We start from the raw sequence: 24,572 nt of genomic DNA on the forward strand, positions 1-24,572 counted from the left end.
CTTAGACTGACAGAAATTGAAAAGCTTCTATTTCATAGTTTGATATTACTAGGAACCAGGGCTTAATTTAATAACCTAATTTTACCGATCCCCCTGCTCACACGTACCCCTGCCCCGCTCTTCACTTTCTTCTGCGACTCCCCAACCCTATTTACTTTTATCTGCGACACCACGCGCTCTTAACTTTCGTCTGCGACAAACCCCAGCCAACCCCCGATTTTTTTATATTTGAAGGAGATGCTAACGGTCTAATCCAATTCAATGATTTATGCTAAGCTAAAAGTACTCCCACCACACATGAAGATCGATTGAATAGATTAAAGAATGATCAAACTCAACTGTTCTGTACCGTTTGTATAACTTGTTTTACAAGTCACAACTGTACTCTAGGTGACTTGTAAAATGAGCCTATTTGCCAAAAAAAGTGGAATGTTCCTTTAAAAACTTATTCCTCCATGTGTCAGGATACACACACACACATAAAATCTAATACCCTCTTACTCACAACTGAGACGGTTAAAGAAAGAAAGGTGAATCCCACACCTCTTTGTACAGGCCTCCGCCCACATATCATTTCTCCTCTCCATCCGCCCGCCCTTCCTTGATTTAGGTGTTTTTAACACGACGCCGCACATGCTCTCATTCTCCCCCCTCTCCCCGTGCATCCTGGGACACTTGGTGATGGTGTGTCTGCCAGTGTCACCAAGCAACCGTGTCTTTCGACAGGCGAAGCCATCTCACGCTTCAGGAAAGCAGCTCCAGCCAATGACGAGGTAGCGCTGCGGCCAATCAATGAGTCAGGAGGGCTGGGGAGATGGATGTATTCGGACACTCGTTAACCAGGATCTCACGCCCTTGTGAAGCTGCATGAATTCTACATCTTGTGTACCTAGTGGTTGTAGGAATGAGCGTTTGTAGCAATGTAGCCGGGAATTAGCAGCGCTATAAGGTCAAAGGTCACTGTTCCCCCTGCCGTAGGGCACCAGGAAGGTGACAGGCCTGTGCTGAGCGAGCACCGGTCGGAGAAAATGGTGTCTTTGTGTCGGTGCGGTTGCAGGCGCGCTCTGATTAGCACTGATCCATGCTGACGACTCTGTTGGCAGATTAGCGTGGCTAGCATTGGCCATCTGTTACCACGGGCCATAACAAGTGAGAAGTGTGGGTCACGTGCGCACACACACAGACAGATACGCAGTGTTTTGAATAAACACACACACACATTGCCTCTGATTTTCCACACATACTCGCACACTCTCCCAAACACAGCAACCTCAGCAGTATATTTCACTGCCTCAGGAGTGTATGATTGATTTTCAGGTTAAATTAAATAACGCACAGCTTTATGTAGTGTCTCTCTCTGAAAGCACGTTCGTGGGGAAGCGAGCTTCTCTTGGCTTACTGGTGAGCTCGGAGGTGTCGTCCATATTGCTCGGACTAAACATGTTCCCGGATCGCGATTAGCATATGATTCGCTCATTCGCAGGATCCGGGACCTGCTGTTTTCCTCGTCAATCTCATTGGCCGCGTGCACCAAGTCAAATTAATTACGCCGCTCACGGAGATTACGATGCCTGCCTTCCAGTGCCACAGTGGAAGATGGCTAATTAGCTATAAAATCAGACTAATTCTGATGCTAAAGCTGTTTTAATTTCTGATAATTAAGTCAGGATTGGATCCTTAAATACCCCGGCATACCATTATTGCGGTAATCATGGTTGTTGTTATGAATTATTTTGAGGCCTGAGTCTGTTGCCGTTGACATTGTAGGTAATCAGGAAAAGTATGGATATGGAGGGAGATGGACAACTATTTATTTTAAGTAATTAATCATTTTATTCCTCGTTGATGCATTCAATTTAATATATTTTTTAAATAATTATTTAAAGAATGCTAATAAAATTTTTTACATAGTTTTACACACATATTATGGAGATGGTTTTTTTATAACTTTTATACGATTTTTTTCTTAATAAAACTTATATTAGCTTATAGCGTATATTATAGATATTATATTATTAGCTTATAATACAAAGACTTCTAAATTAGCATGAAAGCATGAAATAGTTAAAAATTATATTTTAAATCATAATAATAGAATTTATTTATATAAAACAACGCAAACATTTTATGAAAAACGCTCTGCATTTTCTCACAACACAACAGAAATGTTTCAAGGGGAGCCTAAAAGGCTTTAAATTCTTTTAGGCTAATAAATACTAAAGACACGAGAATCAGGATAGTATAATAAACAAAAAAACTCACCTTTCAAACTTCACTAAGCAATAGATACGGCACAGTGGTGTCCGTCACATTTTTGGGTTCCCTTGAAACATTTCCATTGTGTTCCGCTGTTTTTGTGTTGTTGAAATATGCAGCGCATTTTTGTAAATTGTTTGCATTTTAGGTGGTTTATTACGCTGTAGTGACCCCGGATTAATAAAAGGACTAAGCCAAAAATGAATGAATGAATGAATGAATGAATAAATGTTTGCATTTTAAGAAAATGCAGCACGTTTTTGTAAGTTGTTTGCATTTTCAGAAAATACAGTGCGTTTTTGTAAATTATTTGTGTTTGAAGAAATTGCAGTGCATTTTTGTAAATAGTTTGTGTTTAGAGAAAATGTAGTTCATTTTCATAAATTGTTTGCGTTTTGAGAAATTGCAGCACATTTTGTAAATTGTTTGCATTTTGAGAAAATGCAGTGCGTGTTCGTAAATTGTTTGTGTTTTAAGGAAATGCAGTGCGTTTTATTATTTTGTTTGCATTAGGGGAATTTGCAGCATGTGTGCTCTCAAACGGATGAAGATCTTTTCTCAATTTGCTGGTGTTTTTTGTAATTGCATGCGTTTTCCTAAATTGCAGCTTGTTAAGCCCGCTCGGTCACCATACATAATACATATTATAAAATAACTTTTACCTAATTTTCTAATAATGGGTATTTTAATTTATTTGATTTTATTTGATTATTCATTTATTCATTTTCCATCAGCTTAGTCCCGTTATTCATCAGGGGTCGCCACAGTGGAATGAACCACCAACTTATCCAGCATATGTTTTACACAGCCGATGCCCTTTCAGCTACAACCCAGCACTGGGAAACTCCCATACACACTCTCACATGTACACACATACTCTACGGCCAATTTAGTTTATCCTATTCACCTGTACCACGTCTTTGGACTGTGGCAGAGGAAAACCCACGCCAACACGGGGAGAACATGCAAACTCCACACATTATATTATATTATATTATTATATTATATTATGTTATATTATATTATATTATATTGATCATTTCTTTTTTTTTTTAGAATATTATTCAGCCTTCATAAAATTGTAAGTGTAAATATATATAATGTTTTCGTTTCATCACTCTGTGTATATGTTGATATATTTATCTAATTGAGCGCACTTTTAGATTTACTTCCCAACAGTCTCATAAATATAAGTTCTACTTTATCCATTCCTACCATGTTAACTTTCTTTAAGAGATAGGATGTATAATCCAGCCATTGTTTTCCACTGAGCAGTACTTGGGTGGTTATTTAGGGTAGAATTTCAAGCTATAGCATTCAATTAGAGTAACCTGCCATGAACTTGAGTTGGCAGGGTCATGACCCAGTGACCTTTGACCTTTAAAGGCAGGGCATGAGGAAGGAAAAAAAGGACAGAAAGCCGAGATGGAAGGATGATCCAAAAGAAGTGAATGGAGGAAAGGTGGAGCGAAAAAAAGGGCGGATATCAACCGCAGTGGCAGATTGTGGCCTCTGCCGCTGTTTACAGCAATATGCAGACACTTTCATTGTGTGTGTGTGTGTGTGTTGGCTTCGGCATTACTCTTGGGCGAAGGCGGTTAGTTGATATTCCATAGATGCTTCCATCTCTGAGATCTAATCGGTGTGTGTTTGCATGTGTGTCTGTGTGTGTGTGTAGCAGAGACATACAAGAAGGAGAGCAGCTCTGGGGACAGGACACAAGTGTTTATATATAATGACAGAATAACAAAGCCATGTGTGCTACACCGTGGCGCTCTCTGCAGATTCCCACAGCAAAATCTCCTTGTGAAGTTAGCATCCATGTGGACGCAAGACCGAGCTTAAGATTCACAAACATATAAACAGTTTGCACTCTTTCAGCAGCAAAAAAATCTGGCCAAATCACACGCTAACACCTGCTAATCGTATTTTTTATGCATATAAAGTACTTGCGGATATGGTATGCTTTGAGGAGGAGGGATTAAAATGTATGTGTGTGTGTGTGTGTGTGTGTGTGTGTGTGTGTGTGTGTGTGTGTGTGTGTGTGTGTGTGTGCATATAAATGCGGTTGTTTTGAATTTTCTGGAATCTTGAAAAAAGCATCATGAAAAAGTATTAAGCAGCACAACATTTTGTTGTGGTAATGATAAGAAATGTTTCTTGAGCACCTGATCAGCATATTAAATTGATTTCTGTTGTGACGCTGAAGACTGGAGAAATAGATTGCAACAATAGGGTTCCTGAAGCTAAAACACAGGCAGAACATGCAAACTCCACACAGAAATGCCAACTGGTCCAGCCAGGACTCGAACCAGCGACCTTTTTTGTTGTGAGCTGTGCCCTTACTAACTCATTCACACTCATACTCTACGAACAATTTTAGTTTACCCAATTCACCTTTACCGCATGTCTTTGGACTGTGGGGGAAACTGGAGCACCTGGAGGAAATCCATGTGAACGCAGGGAGAACATGCAAACTCCACACAGAAATGCCAACTGACCCAGCCGAGACTTGAACCAGCGACCTTTTTGCTGTGAGGCGACAATGCTGTATTATATTATATTATATTATATTATATTATATTATATTATATTATATTATATTATATTATATTATATTATATTATATTATATTATATATATTATATTATATTATATTATATTTATCAGGGGTTGCTACAGGGGAATGAACTGCCTACTTATCTAGCATATGTTTTATGCAGTGGATGACCTTCCAGCTGCAACCCAGCACCAGGAAAGCACAATATTGCTATAAACTTGAAATGTACTTTAGCTCTAAGTACAATCATTGTTCAAAGTGTTTTTAATATAATTGTATCATTTGTAGTGTTTCTTGAGTTTTTTTGTTTTTGTTCTTTCCATAATGAAACTTTCAAGTAGACAGTCTTACATGTTTGTCTTTTACGTTTTTGTTTGAATTAATGAACAATACATCTAAAAAAATACTTGTGGAAGGTTGATCACTAATGCAGTCTATAGGTGCTAAATCTAAATTATAAGTAGAATTTCTTAAATTATCTTAAAGGTTCACCCAAAACTGAAAATTCTGTCGTCACTTACCCACGCTTGACTTGTTCCAAACCTATTTAAGTTTCTCTCTTCTAATGAACATAAAAGTAGATATTTTGAAGAAAGCTGGAAACCTGTAAGGGTTGTATTTCATAGTATTTTTTTGTTTTACTATAAAAGTCAATGGTTACAGGTTTTCAGCTTCCTTCAAAACCTCTTTAGTTTTCTTCGGAAAACACTTGAGGGATAGTAAATAGTAAGTACAGTACATTTGGTTGAACTATCCTTTTAAAACAGAAAAGGTTATTATAATTTGTAATAATATTTCATAATTTTGTGATTTTGTTTATGTTTTGATCAAACAATTACAGAACAATACTGAAAAAACATTCCGTAAAAACCTACATACTCAAACCGCACACCACTCAACTGCTAATCATATTTTCACACATTAAAATACGTGCGGATATGGTACGTTTTGAGGATAGAGAAAGAATTTTAGGAGTGCTTGGGGGCTTTTTTTGGTGTGTATGTGTTGTTGGCTGCGTGCGACTGTCTTTAATATGCGTCTCTCCAAACTGTGAAATCTCCACAGAAACAGTTAAAGGCATAATTTGCCTGTTAAGCACATCAAGTGTGAGAACGCTTGTTTTACGCTGTGTAAAAATGGCTGTGAATAGTCTTGTAAATCAGCGCGCTGCTCACTTTGTGTGCGTGTGTGAGCCTGCGTCAGTCTCTTTTTCTGTCCTATTGAAGAGGGTCTCGACAGTGAATGAGCGGTTAATGTGACAAGCCCAACAAACCCTCTGCCCAAACGGGACATTAATGTGTGGTCCTGTAGAAATATGCTTGGTTGGGGTTGGTTCGCCTTGTGTGTGTGTGTGTGCGTGTGTATGTGTGTGAAGGAGGCTGACTAGTGTTAAATAGAAATATTGTTCATGGCAAGTGAGATGTGAAAGGAAGAGTGGCAGGCCGTGTGTGTGTGTGTGTGTGTGTGTGTGTGTGTGTGAGTGCGCGCGTGCGAGAACTGGCTCTAATTATGGATTGGATTGTGCTTGACAGATATGGAGTCTGGAGAACGGCTGGCCTCGCCTTCCGCCACCCCGGCCTCCGTCCACACCGCCACCTCAGTGTCATCATCTTCCTCTTCCTCCTCTTCCTCATCCACAGCAGCCTCCAATGCCAAGAGCAGCCTGAACCACGGAGCCACGGCCTCGCTCGGCACATGCGGTAAGTACTATTGAGTGCACACACACACACACACACACACACACACACACACACACACACACACTCTTTCATGCCCTGACGCAAGGGTTGCTTATTGTTACAGTGTGAAAAGTGCTCAGTCAAAACTGATGCACAATCACACGCCAGCACATTTCCGCACACACACACACACGCGCATATATATATATATATATATATATATATATATATATATATTTACACACACACACCGCTGAGTGTCGCACAGGCACGCTTTGAGCTTGTCTCCCAGTTTAGACTGCGTGGTTTGCCGGCAGATCGTAGACTGATGTGATCAGGGACTTCTCTTCCTGTCTGATGAAGCATCATATTTTTTCCCCTGCTTCTGAGTGACGTGTGACATGTGCGCAAATCTTCTCTACTGATTGAGTCTTGTCTGATTATAGGCACGAGTGTTTGGTTTCTCAGAGTCTTCTTTGTTGAAGGGATCAGAACAAAAGATGAATGTTCTGCCATAATTTAGTTTTTCTTTGTTGTTTCAAATACAAATGCGCTGTAAAAAATTATCAAATCAAATTAACTTTGTAAGTTACTTCAACTTGCATCAATTAAACATCTTAAAGGTCCCATGAAATTCTCATGAGGCTCTCATTGTCTAAGGTAATAAAAATCTGTCCAAATCTGAATTTTTATTAAGATCAAAGTTCCGGAACAATTGATATTACATAACTTGTTTTTAATAAACATCCATAACATGCATCACGAGTCAACACTATTTATTTTTCTTTAAATAAAGTGGCATTTGCTTTCAAAACACATTAAATAAAATTTAAATGTGGCAAAACCTCTAATATAAGTCGATTTTTGAACAAAACACAACAAAAGTTAGGCCCAATCCTATCTGGATGCAGCTATGATGATGCAAGCTGAGATTCCATATCTCAGAGGTGCAGTGTCAGACACAATGCACTTATTGGCGCTAGTGACGTCACGGTGAGGGTTAGGGGAGGATATTAATGGCCCGTTTCCACTGAGTGGAACAGTACGGTACGGTTCGGTACGCTTTTATGGCTGTTTGAACTGTCAAAGTGACAGTTTGTACCTAAAAGTGAACCGTACTATAACGTACCTCTTTTTGGTCACCCTTTGCAAAGGGTACCAAGGGTACCAAAAGGCGGTGCTAGATGTGCAGCTGAACGCTATTGGTTAACAGAGATATGTCATTCACTCATGCAACAAGCCAGAATGAAAACAAAAGAACCAGCATGTTTTAAATACACAGCTGATACATAACATCGTAATAATATATACAAGAAGATAAACAAGAAGAGCAGAATCTACCCTGTGCCCCTTAGTTTTTTATGAGCCAGTCTAAAGCGCGATCCGTTTCGCTTTCTTGTTTGCACTTGTGGGCGCGTCTATATTTGAAATAACATACTTCTTGAGCTGATGATAATAATGTGCGCTTGATTTACTGACATGCTTTTGAAAACCCGATCCTTCAGAATCTGACAAACTTGAGAGTGATGCGCGAAAAGACAAAGAAGAAGCCAAAAAAAAGGAGCAAATTATTTTTTTAAGCAAACGTGAACAAACTGCCATGTTTGACTGATCATCAACTGTTGGGCTAATATGAACTCGGAATGATGGAAATACTTTTTAACAAGAGGTTACATGTGTTGGTGAAGATTAAAGATACAAATGAGACTGTAAGGGTCTGTATGTTCATATATGTTGCATTTATTTATTTATTTATTTTATATAATTGCAGTTGTTACAGTAGGCTATTTCGCACTGTCATTGATCTGCAGTTATAATCAAATCATGTTCATAGAAAAGTTAGTAATGAACATTTATACAGAAGTATCTGTGTGTATAAAGCATCTGTTTTGTGAGAAGTACGTCTCGTACAGCTCTTGTGAGCGACCTGTACAGCTTTACTGTAGACATTTTCTCGAGCAAAAATGACGTTGACCGAAAATTTCTGTCGTACACCACACCCACCAAAAGAGTACCATTGTTATCCTTTTAGCAGTGGAAAGCAAGCCTGATAAAGGTGACCCGTACCGTACCATACTGTACCACTCAGTGCAAACGGGCCATAAAAGCATTGCATACAGGCCAACTGCACCAGTTCTAGGTTTGATTACAAGAAGAGTTGTTAAGTGTTAAAATAGACAATAAAGCACTGTAGAAGTTAGCCCAGTCTCTCCATAATGAAAATCAGTTTCCTGTGCCTTTTTTGCATGTTTCACATGACAATTGATATTGAAATCAGGTTAAAAAGGGCAATACCAAAGCTAAGTTAACTATCTTAGTTAATACTTCAAACTAAGATTTTTTTTGGTCTTCATTTGTGAGCAAAAAGAAGTTAATTAAGGCTAAACTACAGTATTATACTTTTTTGAAAATTCTGACACTCTGTTAATCACAACAACCACCAACCTGATTTCACCAAGTAGGACATGTTCCTGGATTAACATCTATGTTGATCCTGGACCAACATTCCATTCAGCCAATCAGAATAAGGGTATACATTTACTGTTTAAGTTAGGTTTAGGCTTACAGTACATTCTTCATGATTTTTATCCATCTATTATTCCTTTGATTTTGGGAATAATTTACAGTTATGGTTGGGTTTAGGGGTCGAAATAGGTATGGATTACATTTTCGATAAAAAATGATGTTCCAAGATCAACATTAATGTTAATCCAGGATCGCATCATACTTGACTAAATGATGACGTGCTCACAACAACAATGGTGGTTGTGAGAGAAGAACAGTTTCATAAACCTCTGGCAGTTGCATTGATCTGCTCAATGGTCAATGGTCTTTGATCTGCACAGAAAAAAACAATCAATGTAGATAATATGTGTAGCCACATAACGAAAACAGAAAAAATGATGGCAAGTTTGCTCTTTTTATTTAGAAAATGCTGAGAAAGGGTGAAGAAGTGCATTTTTTGAATTCCCACTTGCTGAAAAAGATATCGGCACATGTAAAACTTGCAAATGTAGCTCAGGAAGCGTTAAAAAAGGAAATTTTTACTATAGAGAAACCAGTATTTACACCTTGACATTCTGAGTACTAGTTTGTTAAAGAAGGAGGAGTTCTAGAACACATCCACCAACTGTGTAATCAAAATGGATCAATTCACAAACTAATGTCTGAAGTTAGTTTGTGAAACTTCAACTAGTGAGTTGTGTGGCCTTTTAATGGATTGGCCAAAAATGACGAGAGAATATTGAAAATAAATGTTAAATGTTTTGCACAGTGCAAGGATGACTAAATGCCAACATGATTTCAGTTTTTTTTTGTGAACTTTTAAGTTTTCTGAAGTAGCTGTGAGGACGAGAACTAAAGTGAAGTAATTTATTAGTAATTTATTATTCATTAATAAGTTATTTGTTCAAAATCCTATACGTCACATCTTGTGACTCTTAATTGTTTTGAAAAATTTTGCTACTAGTTGTTTTGATTTAATACCAGTGATTAAATCTGTGGGAACCCAGTGATGTTGGCCTCATTTGTGGTCAAATGTGTCTCTGATCACCATATCTGAATTTCACAGAATTGTGAATGTGATTTGAGGAGTAGAGAGCATTTACTTAAAAAAAACAGTATATGTTATTAATTTACTCACCCTATATAGGTCAACCAAGATTTTCACTTTGTGCTTAGCATATTATAGAAAACGTCAAATTGAGAGTAAAAAAACAATGATAACTAAACTTAAAGAGCAATAAGAAAGTAAATATCCATGGTTCCTGACAATACACCTTGGTTTCATGAAGTAAGTGTGTGCAAGAAACTGAACATTATGTTTAGCGTTATTGCCTTTGATCTAGAGTCTTTGCAAACGGTGGTTTGTGGCTTGATATATATCACACGTTGAGAGTCTGTAAAAGGGTTCTCATGAACATCTTTGGGAATAATATCTCATACTCAAACTCTTTTTATGTACACTCGTAACAATTTCCTGTAGAATCTACAGTAACGTACTGGCAGCAGTTTGCCAGTAATAAATATTACAGCAAAAATACTGTTTACATTTACAGCACCATTTATTTTGCTGTATATGTATTTACAGTCTTGTATATCTGGACTAAAAATAGTCATTTATAAAATGCAACTTTAAAACACAGTAATATAACTGTCCTACAGTAAATACAGTTCATAGCACAGTTAAATACTGTGTAATTTACAAAAGTCGTTAAGAGTTTATAATGGTTACAGTATCCAGAATAAATCCCTCGCCAATGTAAACGAACATCATCAGCTTGAGTCAATATTCGTTAGAAAGCTTGTGGAATGCTCAGGAATGTTTGCAGAGGCTGTGGATTAAAGGTAATGATGTTCAGTTTTTACACAAAATGGTTGTTATGCTTTATCGTATGTTCATCCGACCTAGAATTTGTTTTGTTTAGCCTGTATACAACAAGTGTCAGTAGACATTGACTTTTATTTTAGGAAACACTAGAGACCATGATGAAAAGGCAGCTAATTGGTGGATAAATTGCAAATGTTTCTTTTTTTTTAGGTGAAATATCCATTCAAAAATGTATTAATTTCTCTTTCTCACTTTTATCCAATGTGAAATATGCACAACAATTTTCCAAACTTCTTCTTTTTGTTCTAGAGACTAGAAGAAAGTTGTAGTTTAGTATGAGTAAATGATGAATTGACTATATTTACAGTTTTTAACATTTGAAGTGCATCATCAGCTTACATCAAAGTTGTCCTAAAACTATAAACAACACCAGTTCTTGTCGTTGGACAAATTTGAAATGCATTTTTGGTTTTGTTCCAATGTTGACTAATATATTTAATGATGATGTGGAGCAATCACTACAGAAAGTAAAACAATTGGTTTAACAACATTTCTCAGTTACCAAATGATTGTGTCACTAGTTACTTGTGTCACTTGCCAAACCGTTTAGAGTCAGAACTAGCGATGACAGACTTTTAAATAATTGATTCTTTTCAGTTAATAATTAGAAAGACTTGAAATCGATGTGTTATTCAGTCTTCATGGTTCGCAGCTCAGTCACAATCCAGATGGTGAAACCAAAACCATTATAGGATTCTTTAAAACACAGAGAACAAGAATGCTTGATTTAAAATACAATCAAATCTTGACAACCCCCGTCTTCCATTTCCCTCCTTTTCTTTATGAAATACAGCACTTGGGACTTTGTAAAAAATAACAATATGGTTTCTTTAGTTAATGTTAGTTTTAGTGATGTGGACAAACCATAAGCAATCGTATTACATTTGTATATTTATTACAATACCTGTTCATCTTTGTTCATGTTAGTTAATGAAGATACAGTTGGTCATTGTTAGTCCTTGTTGAGTCACATTGCATTAACTAATGTTAGCAAACAGACACAACTTTGCATTTTAATAATGCATTAGTAAACGTTGAACTCTTATTAATCAATGCAGTACAAATGTTGTTCATTATTATTTCATGCTAATACATACATTAACTAATGAAACCTCATTGTAAAGTCTGTCTCAAATGAATTTTTGAAAATAAAGCGATATTAGCATGGTATTTTTTAGGGGGGGGGGTGAATTGTATAAATATGAATAACTTATGGCAGCATGGTGGCTCAGTGGTTACCACTGTCAACTCACAGCAAGAAGGTCGCTGGTTTGAGTCTTGGCAGTGCCATTTCTGTGTGGAGTTTGCATGTTCCCTCCGTGTTGACGTGGGTTTCATCCGGGTGCTCCTGTTTCCCCCACAGTCCAAAGACATGCTCTATAGGTGAATTGGATAAACAGAATTGGCCGTAGTATGCGAGTTTGTGTGTGTGTTAGAGTGTATGGGTGTTTTCCAGTATTGAGTTGCTGCTTGAAGGGTATCCGCTGCGTAAAACATATGCAGGAGTAGTTGGCGGTTCATTCTGCTGTTGTGACTCCTGATAAAAATGGGATTAAGCTGAAGGAATATGAATAAATGAATCACTTTTTCAACAGTCGGATGAAGCATCTTGTCTCCCTCCTGACTGCGTTTTGTTCTTTCCGTGGCGCAGTCAAGGCTGAAGAAAGCCACCGACTTGCTCCTGTCGTAATTACCGACTTATTGTTCAGCATGTGAAAACACGGTCCAGGATTTAGCACTCACAGTTTTGGCTGCAAATTGAAAAGCTGCCGCATTAATGAATCTCAACCAATTAACTAGGCCTTTGTTAATACCGCTGTCTTCTCACTCTCCACCCCCTTTCACATAAACACAGGCACGCACGTGAACGCACGGGCGCAAAAACACAGCTTTCCCTCCATCCTTCCCGCCACTCTGCAATATGCTCTTCTCCTCAGTAAACAGAGAAGTTTGCAAGGCACCACTGACTCTTTCCTGTTTGTAATTCGCTCTGTCTGCTCTGGTTTCGTTTTTGGCCCAGTGTCGTTTTCTGACGAGACTCTCATTAACAGTTGATATTCCACACGGCTTTCCACTCCTCTACCTCAACACCAGCTCGACAAGTGGAGTTGCGGTGAAGGGAGACCTTTTTGTTTTCGCAGAGAGACTGCTGTTTTCCCCTCAGAGTTTTGGGGTTTTGAATATGTAATTCCAGCTTTGGCTCGTCTCTCTTGAAATTCAAGTACCCTGCAAAACTCGGGTTCAAGTGCTTCGCCGGCTCTCTTTGTTGCTCTGTTTTCACAGAAATAAAATATAAAGCTGTAGTTCTGGTCAGAGCTGAGGCTTCGTGGTTGTGGTAAATACACTGAGCTTTGGTGCTAATGTTGGTTCAATTCTGGCTTAAAAAAATTTCTTGAATACACTTTATACTATATATCTTGATTATACATAAATGCTGGGATGTTGTAACCCAATGTTGGGTGAAATATGGATGAAATCAATTGTTGGGTTAAATAAAGCCAATAAAATTTAAGCCTTGTGTGTATTGTTTAAATTTACTACCGTTTTGTTATGTTTGGGGCTGGTTTTGCCCCATTGACTTCCATTATAATGACATTTTTTGATTGCAAAGCCTGACAGCATGTAATCATGCATTTGTGATTGTTGGTGGTTTTCCCCTTTGGGAAGAGGTCAAATGTGTCATTTTTACTGTTGATTGTCAGTTGACACCATTAACCCTTTAGATAAGCCTGTGCAAAAAAGTTTCTGGCTTATAAAAGCAAATTACACTCACCGGCCACTTTATAAGGTACACCTGTCCAACTAATCTTTAACGCAAGTTTCTAATCAGCCAACCACATGGCTGGAACTCAGTGCATTTAGCCATGTAGACATGGGCAAGACAATCTGCTGCAGTTCAAACCGAGCATCAGAATGGAAAAGAAAGGTGATTTCAGTGACTTTAAAAGTGGCATGGTTGTTGGTGCCAAACGGGCTGGTCTGAGTATTTCAGAAACTGCTGATCTTCTGGGATTTTCACGCACAACCATCTCTAGGGTTTACAGAGAATGGTCCAAAAAAAAAAAAAAAGAGAAGATATCCAGTGAGCAGCAGTTCTGTGGGCGCAAATGCTTTTTTTGATGCCAGAGGAGAATGGCCAGACTTATTTGAGCTGATAGAAAGGCAACAGTAACTCAAATAACCACTCGTTATTGACCTCCACAGTCACCAGATCTCAATCCATTAGAGCACCTTTGCAATGTGGTGGAATGGGAGATTCCCATCATGGATGTGCAGCCGACAAATTTGCTGCTACTGTGTGATGCCATCATGTCAATATGTGCCAAAATCTCTAAGGAGTATTTCCAGTACCTTATTAAATGTATGCCACAAAGGATTTAGGCAGTTCTGAAGGCAAAAGGGGGTCCAACCCAGTACTAGTAAGGTGTACTTAATAAAGTGGCCAAATCAAGGTAAATGCACAAAGGTCTCTCACACACTCTATATAAAAGCCAAAAAGCTTTTTCTGCACTGTAAGTGGTGATCAACAGTTAAAACTACAAATTTTATTTCTTTCCAACTGGAAAAACCACTAACAACAAAGAATGCATGATCATATGATGTTATGGCTTTGCAATCAAAAATGTCATTATAATGGAAGTCAATAGGGCAAAAACAGCCCTCAACATAATGAAAGTCAATTTGCCCAGAGTGTGTTTTTAAAAGATCTCAAAGCTTTTTGCCAAAATAATTGTCAAAATAAAATTTGTCACCTAAAATAATTCCATTTGTGGTCATATTAAGACTCAAAATCACCTCAGAGTGGATAAAAACATATCCAACAACACACAAGGGTTAACTGAAAAACTTTACCTAACTTTAGCTTTGTTTGCCTGTGTTTGTCTATATTTAAATCATTGTTGAGTTAAAATGACCCACATTGTTTTTAGAGTTTAGCTTTAGTACATTTTTTAAGACTAGAAAAAGTTTGATTAGTGACGCTGCTTTAATTGTGTTGTGTTTAGCTATTTACACTATAACTCTTGTTTCTCTGATTTTACATCATTCATAAATCAGTACACCTACAACCAACCACTTACATTTTTAAATATCTTGGAGCACTAGCATTGCATTTTTAACTGCAAATCCCTGGGAATTTTCAGTATTCCCATTTTCAGTTCATTCTGGGATCAGTTAGCCAACTAATAATCTAGCAATCCAGCAAAACTCATGTTCAAGTACTCACCAACTAATTAAAAAAGCTCCTGTTTTAATCTGAGCTGTGGCTTATCGGTTACTGAAGAAACTCCTTTAAACTATTGTGCTTATATGAATAATGTATAGTTTCAGTACTGGCTTCTAAAATGTACTGTTTTGAAATTGCCATGGCATGTATGGATGGGTTACAATGTGAAACTAGTTGTCTAACATTATTCTATCATCAGTCTAGTGTTTTAGCTGTGTACACTATAAAACATGCTGCTTGGAGATGTTGCATCTTTAAATTTGCTGCCACAGCCAAACATGGACATAAAATGTTTGGGTTGCTATTTTTGAACTTCAGCGTGTCTAGACACAAATAATTCAATATTTAATTTTGCATGCTTTTTCACCGGCTGAAGCCAGACTAATTATTCAGGGCATTCACTTGAAATGCTTAACCATGTAGTGGTTAGTCAGATTTGAAAATATGACGTTTTCAGTTCCAGAAGTGCTGTTGTTTCATAAAAACAGTACTGGGACAGTTTGCATCAGTCTGTGATTGCTACATAAAATTCCAGCACATGATCTAGCTTTATCCTCTTTTGGGACTGTTTTCTGTTGGTCGTGCAAAATTAAAATAGCTCTCCATATTGTGTCTGAAATGCCAGGCACTTAATATTAACTTGTTGTTTATACAACAACCATATAAAAGTATATAATAAACAGTGTTGCTCTGACAAGAGTGCAGATTACCAATGTTATACTTCTTAATTTAACGGGAAAGACAATGCACGTTCTCTTATAAAGTGATTTTACTAGGGTTAAACAGACAAGAGGACCTTGGTAATGCAGTCCTAGTTGAGCTGATTAACGTTCAGAATGAGACTTTCCCTCGACAGGTTCTCACAGCGCTATCATTACCGCTTTAAACGCAATTAACACTTTGTCCCACTAAATCACCGGCCCACAAGCGTGCCAGAGCGATAGATGATGTTCAGGTCGAGAACGAGGTGCATCTGGGCTTAAACAGAGAATATTTTAACCTCTCGCAGAACAAACGGCGGCCACATGTTCGCACTTTTTCTCTCCGTCCCCCTCAGACACACAGACAATTAAGTCGGCTGTCAGATGTGTCTGTAGAAATGTGATTGATGCAAACGGAGGGCACATTAATCGGCTTCCGCCGCATCCCACATAAGAGAGCGAGCGAGGAGACAGGTGGGGGAGGACAGTGGCGCTTTTCAAGATGGCTCGGTTTGTCAGAAGATGGAGAACATGGGAAGGTGTGTTGGTGGGGGGGGGTTGGGGGACAAGCGAAGAAAGAGAGCGACGGTGAGAGAAAACGAAGGAGAAAGATAAAATAAGAAGGATATCAGGTAATCCGGTAATTCTGCTCTGCTCCTCTCAGAGGCTGATTTAATTATTGCCGGCTGAAAGCGCATTAATATGAAACTGGCGTTTCTGCCACTGTGTGTGTTTGTGTGTGTGTGTGTGTGTGTGTGTGTGTGTGTGTGTGTGTGTGTGTGTGTGTGTGCCAGCAGGAGCGGATGATGGTCTTTGGGGGAATATTTCCTCTCATTTATCTTCACATCCGCCTCTCTCTCCTTCTCAAGCTCCTTCTTTTTTGTCCCTTTTTCCCTTCTTTCGTCGCCACTGTCTATATGAGGACGAAGCCCAAAACATATAGGCTATAGTGTTTTTTTGTGTGTGAGATTTAAAAAGACAGGCCTTATACGCTTGCGAACTGAAAGCTGTTTGTCTTCTTCTTTCTTCTCTTTCTTGTTCCGGAGCCTAATTAAAAGAGGACATATCATGCAAAACAGGATTTTCTTGCTCTTTTGAATTAAGAGTTAACTGGCTGTGCACAAAAACAAACACACGGCGTGACCAATGTAGTTTGGTTCACCAACAAACAACAGTTTCAACCAGTTCTTCTATAATGATTCTAACTTGGAAGAATCACACACCAACAAGTTGTCATAAAGATTTTGTTTTTAAAAACTAAATATATAAACACATAAATACCATTACTACTGCTAATAATAATAATAATAATAATAATACATTGAAATGCATGATTAAAATAGTGGCAGATTTTATAAATTGGTCATATAAAATTATAACAAGCTACTTGCACAAACTATCTGAAGACCATCACTGGAGGGTTAGATATTCAACATCAGCAAGCACTGAAACATCCGATGCAATCTCACGGCAATTTGTAACTATTGAATATAGTGGCTAATTCGTATAATGTCGTACGATCTAATACAAATTAGTACAATTTGTTCATCACCCATGGTTGGGTGCCATGCTTCCTTTTTAAAATTGTACATTTTCATACATCTAAACTTGTACGAATTTCAATGAATTAGTCACTAAACAGACAAAAAGTAAAATACTTACGATTTCTTGTGAGATCAGACTGAAACATCCTGTTACTGATTGAGAAAAAGCTCAGTGTATGATCTGTTTGAATTATTTAACACAGGCATCGCTAGTTCTGATTATAAACAGCGGACAGACTGTACCAGATGTGACATCCTTAAATACTGTCAGTAAAAGATAAACTGTAAAAAATGGTCATGATTTTAATGATAAAATTTTTTTTAAACTGCTACAGAAGCCTGCTTAGCAGTAAGTGTCCTTGATATACAGTTGAAGTCAGAATTATTAACCCTCCTGAATTATTAGCCCCCTCTGTTTTTTCCCCCAATTTCTGTTTAAAAGAGAGAAGACTTTTTCAACACATTTCTAAACATAATAGTTTTAATAACTCATCTCTAATAACTGATTGATTTTATCTTTGCCATGATGACAGTCAATAATATTTGACTAGATGTTTTTCAAGACACTTCTATACAGCTTAAAGTGACATTTAAAGGCTTAACTAGGGTAATTATTTTAACTAGGCAGGTTAGAGTAATTAGTCAAGTTATTGTATAACGATGGTTTGTTCTGTAGACTATTAATATATATATATATATATATATATATATATATATATATATATATATATATATATATATATATATATATATATATATATAGCTTAAAGGGGCTAATAATATTGATCTTCAAATGGTTTAAAAAATAAATAAAAACTGCTTTTGTTCTAGCCGAAATAAAACAAATAAGACTTTCTCCAGAAGAAAAAATATTATCTGAAGTACTGTGAAAAATTCCTTACTCTGTTAAACATCATTTGGAAAAAAAGTTAAAAAAATGTATTCAAATGGGGGCTAATAATTCTGATTTCAACTGTATATATATGACACTTTTATACTGTATTTGTTGACATTAGTATGGTTGTTTTTAGTTTTTTTTTTCCTTATCAGTGATGTACATTGGAGTTTTATGTTACATCTAACATTAATAAACAATGATTATTGCATTACTTTAGTTTAATGTGTGTTACCATGATAAGATTTGTGAATGACATTGAGCACCTTCTTCAGTATATATTAGTATGAACTCATTTGTCCTGCTTTGACTGCTATGCCATCATAAATTGTGAAAATAACCAATTGAAAAAGGTTTTAAGACCCAGCAGAATCCTCAGTTGGCTGTCGCTTTGGTGTGACTTCAGCTAATCAGTTTTGCCCAATGCAAACAATTATTTTTAACATCCTTCTTTGCAAGTTAACGTACAATCGGATGTAAGTGAAGTGACAATAGACTACATTTCTTTATTTTATTTATTTTTTTCTAATGCTGTAATTTGTATTTAAAAAAATATTTTTTTTTCATATTTCTTTATTTTAAATCTTTAAAAGTGTGATTATGAAGACCATTCGACAAGCTAATTCAGCTAAAAGTAGTGCTTCAAATGTCAATAAAAAGCAGTATTTTAACCTCATAATTAAATGGAAAATGAAGTGATTCACCTAAATTGTCATGATGACTTGTTTATATTAAAAATGAAAAGGAGAAATATCAAGCACACATTCATGAACTAGTCATAATAACCTCTATAACTAGTATAAAAAAAACTTGTCTCATGTACTGTATGTGTCTGGGTTTGAACACAAGCATGTGAGGAATTAACCTCCATATCTACAGGTAGAAATAATATTTTTTTTATTTTCAAAAAGGGAATCCGACCAGAAAGGTTGTAAATAATGACGTTTAGGTGAACTTTTGGGAAAACTACTATCGTTTTAAGGTATGGCAGCAAAAGCAGCTCATTTCCAAGGGTCAAAGAGAGAACCCGAAATGGTCACGGAAACTAAATTATGACTGTTTTTGTGGACTTTTTTCAAGTGGACTAACATTTTAAGTGGACTCCAGGGAAAAAGATTGCACAAAAAACTGCATGCAGCAGACAGTTCCTACAGTCTTCACACATAAACAACAACAAAGGAAAGTCAAGGCCCTCTCCTCCTCTCTCCGTCCCTCCTGGAGTTATAGCTATCTGCAAAATCCTGCATTTCCCATCATCACTTTTCTCTCTCTCTTTCTCTCGGTGTGTGTGTGTGTGTGTGTGTACTGGCACGGTGCTGCGCTGGCGGAACGGTGCGCTCAAGCCTTTCTTCTCTGCGCTCCCTAATGGAAATTGAATTTGCATGAAATATGCGGCTTAGAAATTACATGTGACTCCTGAAGGAGACAATGGGCAGCATCAGCGCTGCCAGAGGAGATCGATCCCAGAAAGGATGCAATCTGGATGATGATGACGACCGGGATGATTAATACCAAGAGCTCTGTGTTTACATGTATACCGAGAGCCCATACAATGTCAAACAAGAGATTGAAGTGATTTATCGAACTCGGAGAGGGCTCGTGTTGTGATATCTTCTAGAAAAGCCGCGGAAGACGCCGGAGCGCTTTGGGCGTCTTCTCTCCCACTTCTTCCTTGTTCTATCACGCCAAGACTTTCATTTGGTCTGATCATAGTTATTAATCAAATACTGTCAGAAAGCCTGTGATTACATTTAACATTAACAGCCATCAAAGTGTCTCTCACACAGGCTCACACACACACACACACACACACACACACACACACACACACACACACACACACACACACACACACACACACACACACTCACATAGACATTAACTTGGGTGTCTAAATGAAGATATACCATAGCCTTTTTAAAATCTAATTATTAATACAGTTCTATAAAATATTTAGTGTTTTTACAATAAAACTAGATATATAGTGAGTCATTTTCATAATTCTAAGCCTTCCTGTGAATTTTTTATTAAAAAAAGATGGATGGATGGATGGATGGATGGATGGATGGATGGATGGACGGATGGATGGATGGACGGATGGATGGACGGATGGATAGAAGGATGGACGGATGGATAGATTTATAAATAAACAGATACATGAATTGATGGATGGAAGAATGCATGGATGGATGGATAAATATATAAATAAACAGATAGATAGATGGATGGGTGAATGGATGGATGGATGGATAGCAGGACAGACGGATGGATGGATAGATATATAAATAAACAGATAGATAGATGGATGGGCGGATGGATGGATAGAAGGACAGAAAGATAGATAGATAGATATATAAATAAACAAATGGACGGATGGATAGATAGATATTTAAATAAACAGATGGATGGGTGGATGGATGGATGGATGGAAGGGCAAACGTATAGATAGATAGTAAGATGGATAGCGATGGATGGATGTATGGATGTATGAATGGACGGATGGAGGGATGGATAGATAAATATATAAATAAATAGATGGATAGAAGAACGGACGGATGTATTGATATATCAATAAATGGATGGATGAATGGATGGACAGATGGATAGATGAATAGATATATAAATGGATGGATGGATGGATGGATGGATGATGGATGGATAGAAGGATGGACGGACAGATGGATAGATATATAAATAAACGGATGGATGGATGCATGGATGGAAGGACGGACGGAAGGACAGATGGATAGATATATAAATAAACGGATGGATGGATGGATGGATGGATGGATGGATGGATAGAAGGACGGACGGATGGACAGATGCATAGATATATAAAAAAACGGATGGATGAATGGATGGAATCAGGCACAATCAATAAACGGATAGATATATAAATAAATAGAATCGTTTTAATTACTGATTTCAAATAACTAATTTATTTCATCTTTGCCATGATTGCAGTTTATAATATTTTACTGGTCACTTCAAGTACAATTTTACAGCTTTGTTTATTTTTTATTATTTTTTATTACCATTTCAGCTAAACTAAAACAAATAAGTATAAAATATAATAGTAAATACTGTCGAAAAATTCTGTTAAACATCACATGGGAAAATATTTTGAAAAAAAGGCTAATCACTTTGTCTTCAACTGTAAATCTAAACACACACTACTGAAGAAAAAAACTGTGAGGAAAGTTTGGACTGCCGTTAGAGCTGAATTTACTGAAAGTCATATCTAGAGTTGTGGCTGATTCAGCATTTGGAGACTTTCTCTTCCTGTGGCACAAAATCATACACATACATAGCTGCACAACATCATGGATAACACACAAGCCCACACACCTTGACAAAACACATTGAACACTCAGAAGCTCAAACTGAACTCTTAAATCTCTCGACGCTCACTTTCTTATTCATTTAAAAAGCTTTCTTTTCCAATACATAAAATGCCACCAGATGCAGATAGAGTGATATTACAAAAATAAATAAAAATGATATTTACCCATATCTTTGGTAAATTTGCTTAAGTGTGTAAAAGTGTGTAAGATATTAATAATAATACTGTTCACAAAAAAAATATATTAAGGTTAGTTTATTTTAATTCAGAGGGAAATCTTCTTGCTTTAAAAAGGACCATAAAATGCATTTTCTAATATTTAGATTTTATAAACAGATTTTTTTTTGCACCAAAACAGTTTAAATAAAGGTTCCGTGTTGGTTATAAATATGATTTGTAAATCATTTGCCATTCTAAATTTCTCTCTGTCTGGAAAATTTTCCATTTGAATGGATGTCAATTTTGAATGAATGGTTTTCCTCTACATGTTTACAACCCTGAACAGTGTGCGATTCACAATATGAAAGCATGGTGAGAATTCCTCCAAAGCCACTAAAAACAAAATCAATAAGATTTAAACTGGAAAACCAACATACCCAATCGACTGTTAACACTGTTTTTAAAGGACAATGATATATTCATTCAACTCAAGTCTACTCGTATAGCGCTTTTCACAATAATGCCAAAGCAGCTTCATAAAAGGTGCACGTTATTACAATACAGTCAAAATTAGAGAAGTTAAGAAGCTGTGTAAAAGGTTGCCAGTATATAAACATAGCGTCACCTTGGAATTATAAGGTTCGATCTGCGTTCTGAATGAGATATTGAGCTTTTTAAAATTTGTGCATTCCATATAGCAAACAGTGTGTAATGTTACAAACATGTGTGTAACATTTGTTTTTTTTTTAAATAAAACGTCTTAAAATGTAAACAACTTATAAAAAACATTCTGTAATGTAAATAAGTTGTCATTTTTTAAGAATTTGTCAATAATTCAATTTTGACAAAAATGTCAGATAGAACCTTCTAATTCTAAGGTGACGATAGTCAAACTGCAGTTATACAGTATGTAGCGTCCTGTCAAAAGAAATAGTATTTACATGTAATAATAATAATACTTTTATGATGAAGTGTATTAAATGTTGGTCTCCCCGAAGATCTCAGATTGTTTGCATAATCTCTTCACATATCTTTGATCTGATTAAGTGGCATTTCATGATCTAGAGGCGAAATAGAGAGCAAATAAAAGAATTAGCGTAGCTGCTGTTCATCATTTATATGCAAGTGAGATATTAATGTAATATGAAAGTATGCATTTGAAGAGTTGGGTTGAACTTCATCCTGCAGTTATGTGATGCAGTGTGTATATGCTTCACTGAAAAGATAATCTAGTTTTAAACTGAGATAGTGTGTCTGAGCCTCTGACATTATCAGAAAGACTATTTCAGAGTTTAGGGGCCATATATGAAAGCGCTCATTCTCCTTTAGGGGACTTTAGTGGGTATTTAAAACATTTGTCATGCATTTGGAAGTTAGTCAAAGCAATAGTTACACAAACTACAATAGAAAAATGTAATTCAAGCAAATGTTTTTTATTTGAGTATGTAATCATTTTTATTGCCAGTCAAAGATGCTAAGTGTGTTAAAATAAACATCCAAAGCTTGCAGTTTGCCTAAATGGATCAGCGATTTTTTTCAAATCAACTCATACTTCAGGTTCTTATCAAATCTTCTGACCAATGAAATGCTCTCTAGTATCTGACATGCCCGGCCCCCTTCAAGACGCTTCTTGATTGCTTTTCATTGGATGCGCTTGATCTCAACCAATCTCTTTTTTTGGTAGTCTATTGGCTGTTTTTTAAAGGGGAGGAGCTACTCCATGTCCTATCCTATCTTCCTTTTTCATTAGAGATTGTCAAACATCGAATAAAAATGCACAATGAATTTCACAGAATCTTTAATTAACATGAATAAACAGTATATGATGCTTATAGCTGAATGTGTAATGTTGTCTTATGTGTGTGTGTTTGTTGGTGCAGGTCCTCTGTTTGGGTTAACTGGCAGTGACCAGCCTTTTAGTGTCAGCTCAGTGACCTCTGTGCCCAGTGCTTACCCTCTCATGGCCCATCCAGCCTTCGGTCTGCTCTCACCAGCGACGGTCCGCCCAGAGTTTGGAGGTTTAGGAGGATTGGGGGTCTCTGCTGCCCTCGCAGCTCATCCTCAACTAGGAGCCTTCTCAGGTATGAGTGCATTCTGTGTTTATTCATGACACACAACATAAATTCTTAAAGCCACACACACAAAAAACATTATGAAATGATAGTATAATATTGTAATAATGTAAGAGTGTCCTGGCCAAAGTCCCTCAATTGGCCCTTTTAATCATGGCCTCCCAATCATCCCCATCCACCGAATTGGCTCTATCACTGTCTCTTCACTCCACCAATAGCTGGTGTGTGGTGAGCGCACTGGCGCCATTGTCCTGTGGCTGCTCCAGGTGGATGTTACACACTGGTGTTGGTGTGGGGAGACCCCCCTTATGATTGTGAAGCACTTTGGGTGTATACCCATACACAATAAATGCGGTATATAAATACATATTAAATTACATACCATTACAAGAGTGTAACCATGCTAAAGCTACTACTAAGAATAAATTTTGCAAAGAATTAATTTTCCATTTTAACATATACTATTGTTGTTATTATTATTATTATTATTATTATTATTATTATTAGTAGTAGTAGTAGTAGTAGTAGTAGTAGCAGTAGTGCTAGTTGTAGTATTGCTAATATAATAATTTTTTTATTAGAACTAATCAATGTTGTTTAAATTTTTTGTGTTTTTGTGGTAATACTAGCTATTGTTATTCAAAATAATTTAGTATTTAAAAATACTAGTAGTGTAAAAATAATAATATTGTAATATTTTTGCTACTAATAATAACCAGTAATAATTATTAGTAGTGTTGTTGAAAAA

The 24,572-nt window shown here is 36.8% G+C and overlaps 1 protein-coding gene across 50 annotated transcripts in view; it reads left to right on the top strand.

The window, feature by feature from the left end:
* Window positions 1-24,572, top strand: part of baz2ba (bromodomain adjacent to zinc finger domain, 2Ba) — a 171,413-nt gene that overhangs the window by 80,258 nt on the left and 66,583 nt on the right. For all 50 annotated transcript variants that reach the window (XM_087256605.1, XM_087256622.1, XM_087256611.1 and 47 more), the window contains exons 3-4: window positions 6,349-6,516; window positions 23,633-23,833. In XM_087256605.1, the coding sequence (XP_087112731.1) occupies window positions 6,351-6,516; window positions 23,633-23,833 (367 nt within the window). In that variant the 5' untranslated portion in view covers window positions 6,349-6,350. The remainder of the gene's footprint in view (window positions 1-6,348; window positions 6,517-23,632; window positions 23,834-24,572) is intronic.

The sequence above is a fragment of the Danio rerio genome, chromosome 6, assembly GCF_052040795.2.
Source record: "Danio rerio strain M-AB ecotype USA chromosome 6, GRCz13ab, whole genome shotgun sequence".
Lineage (NCBI taxonomy): Eukaryota > Metazoa > Chordata > Actinopteri > Cypriniformes > Danionidae > Danio > Danio rerio.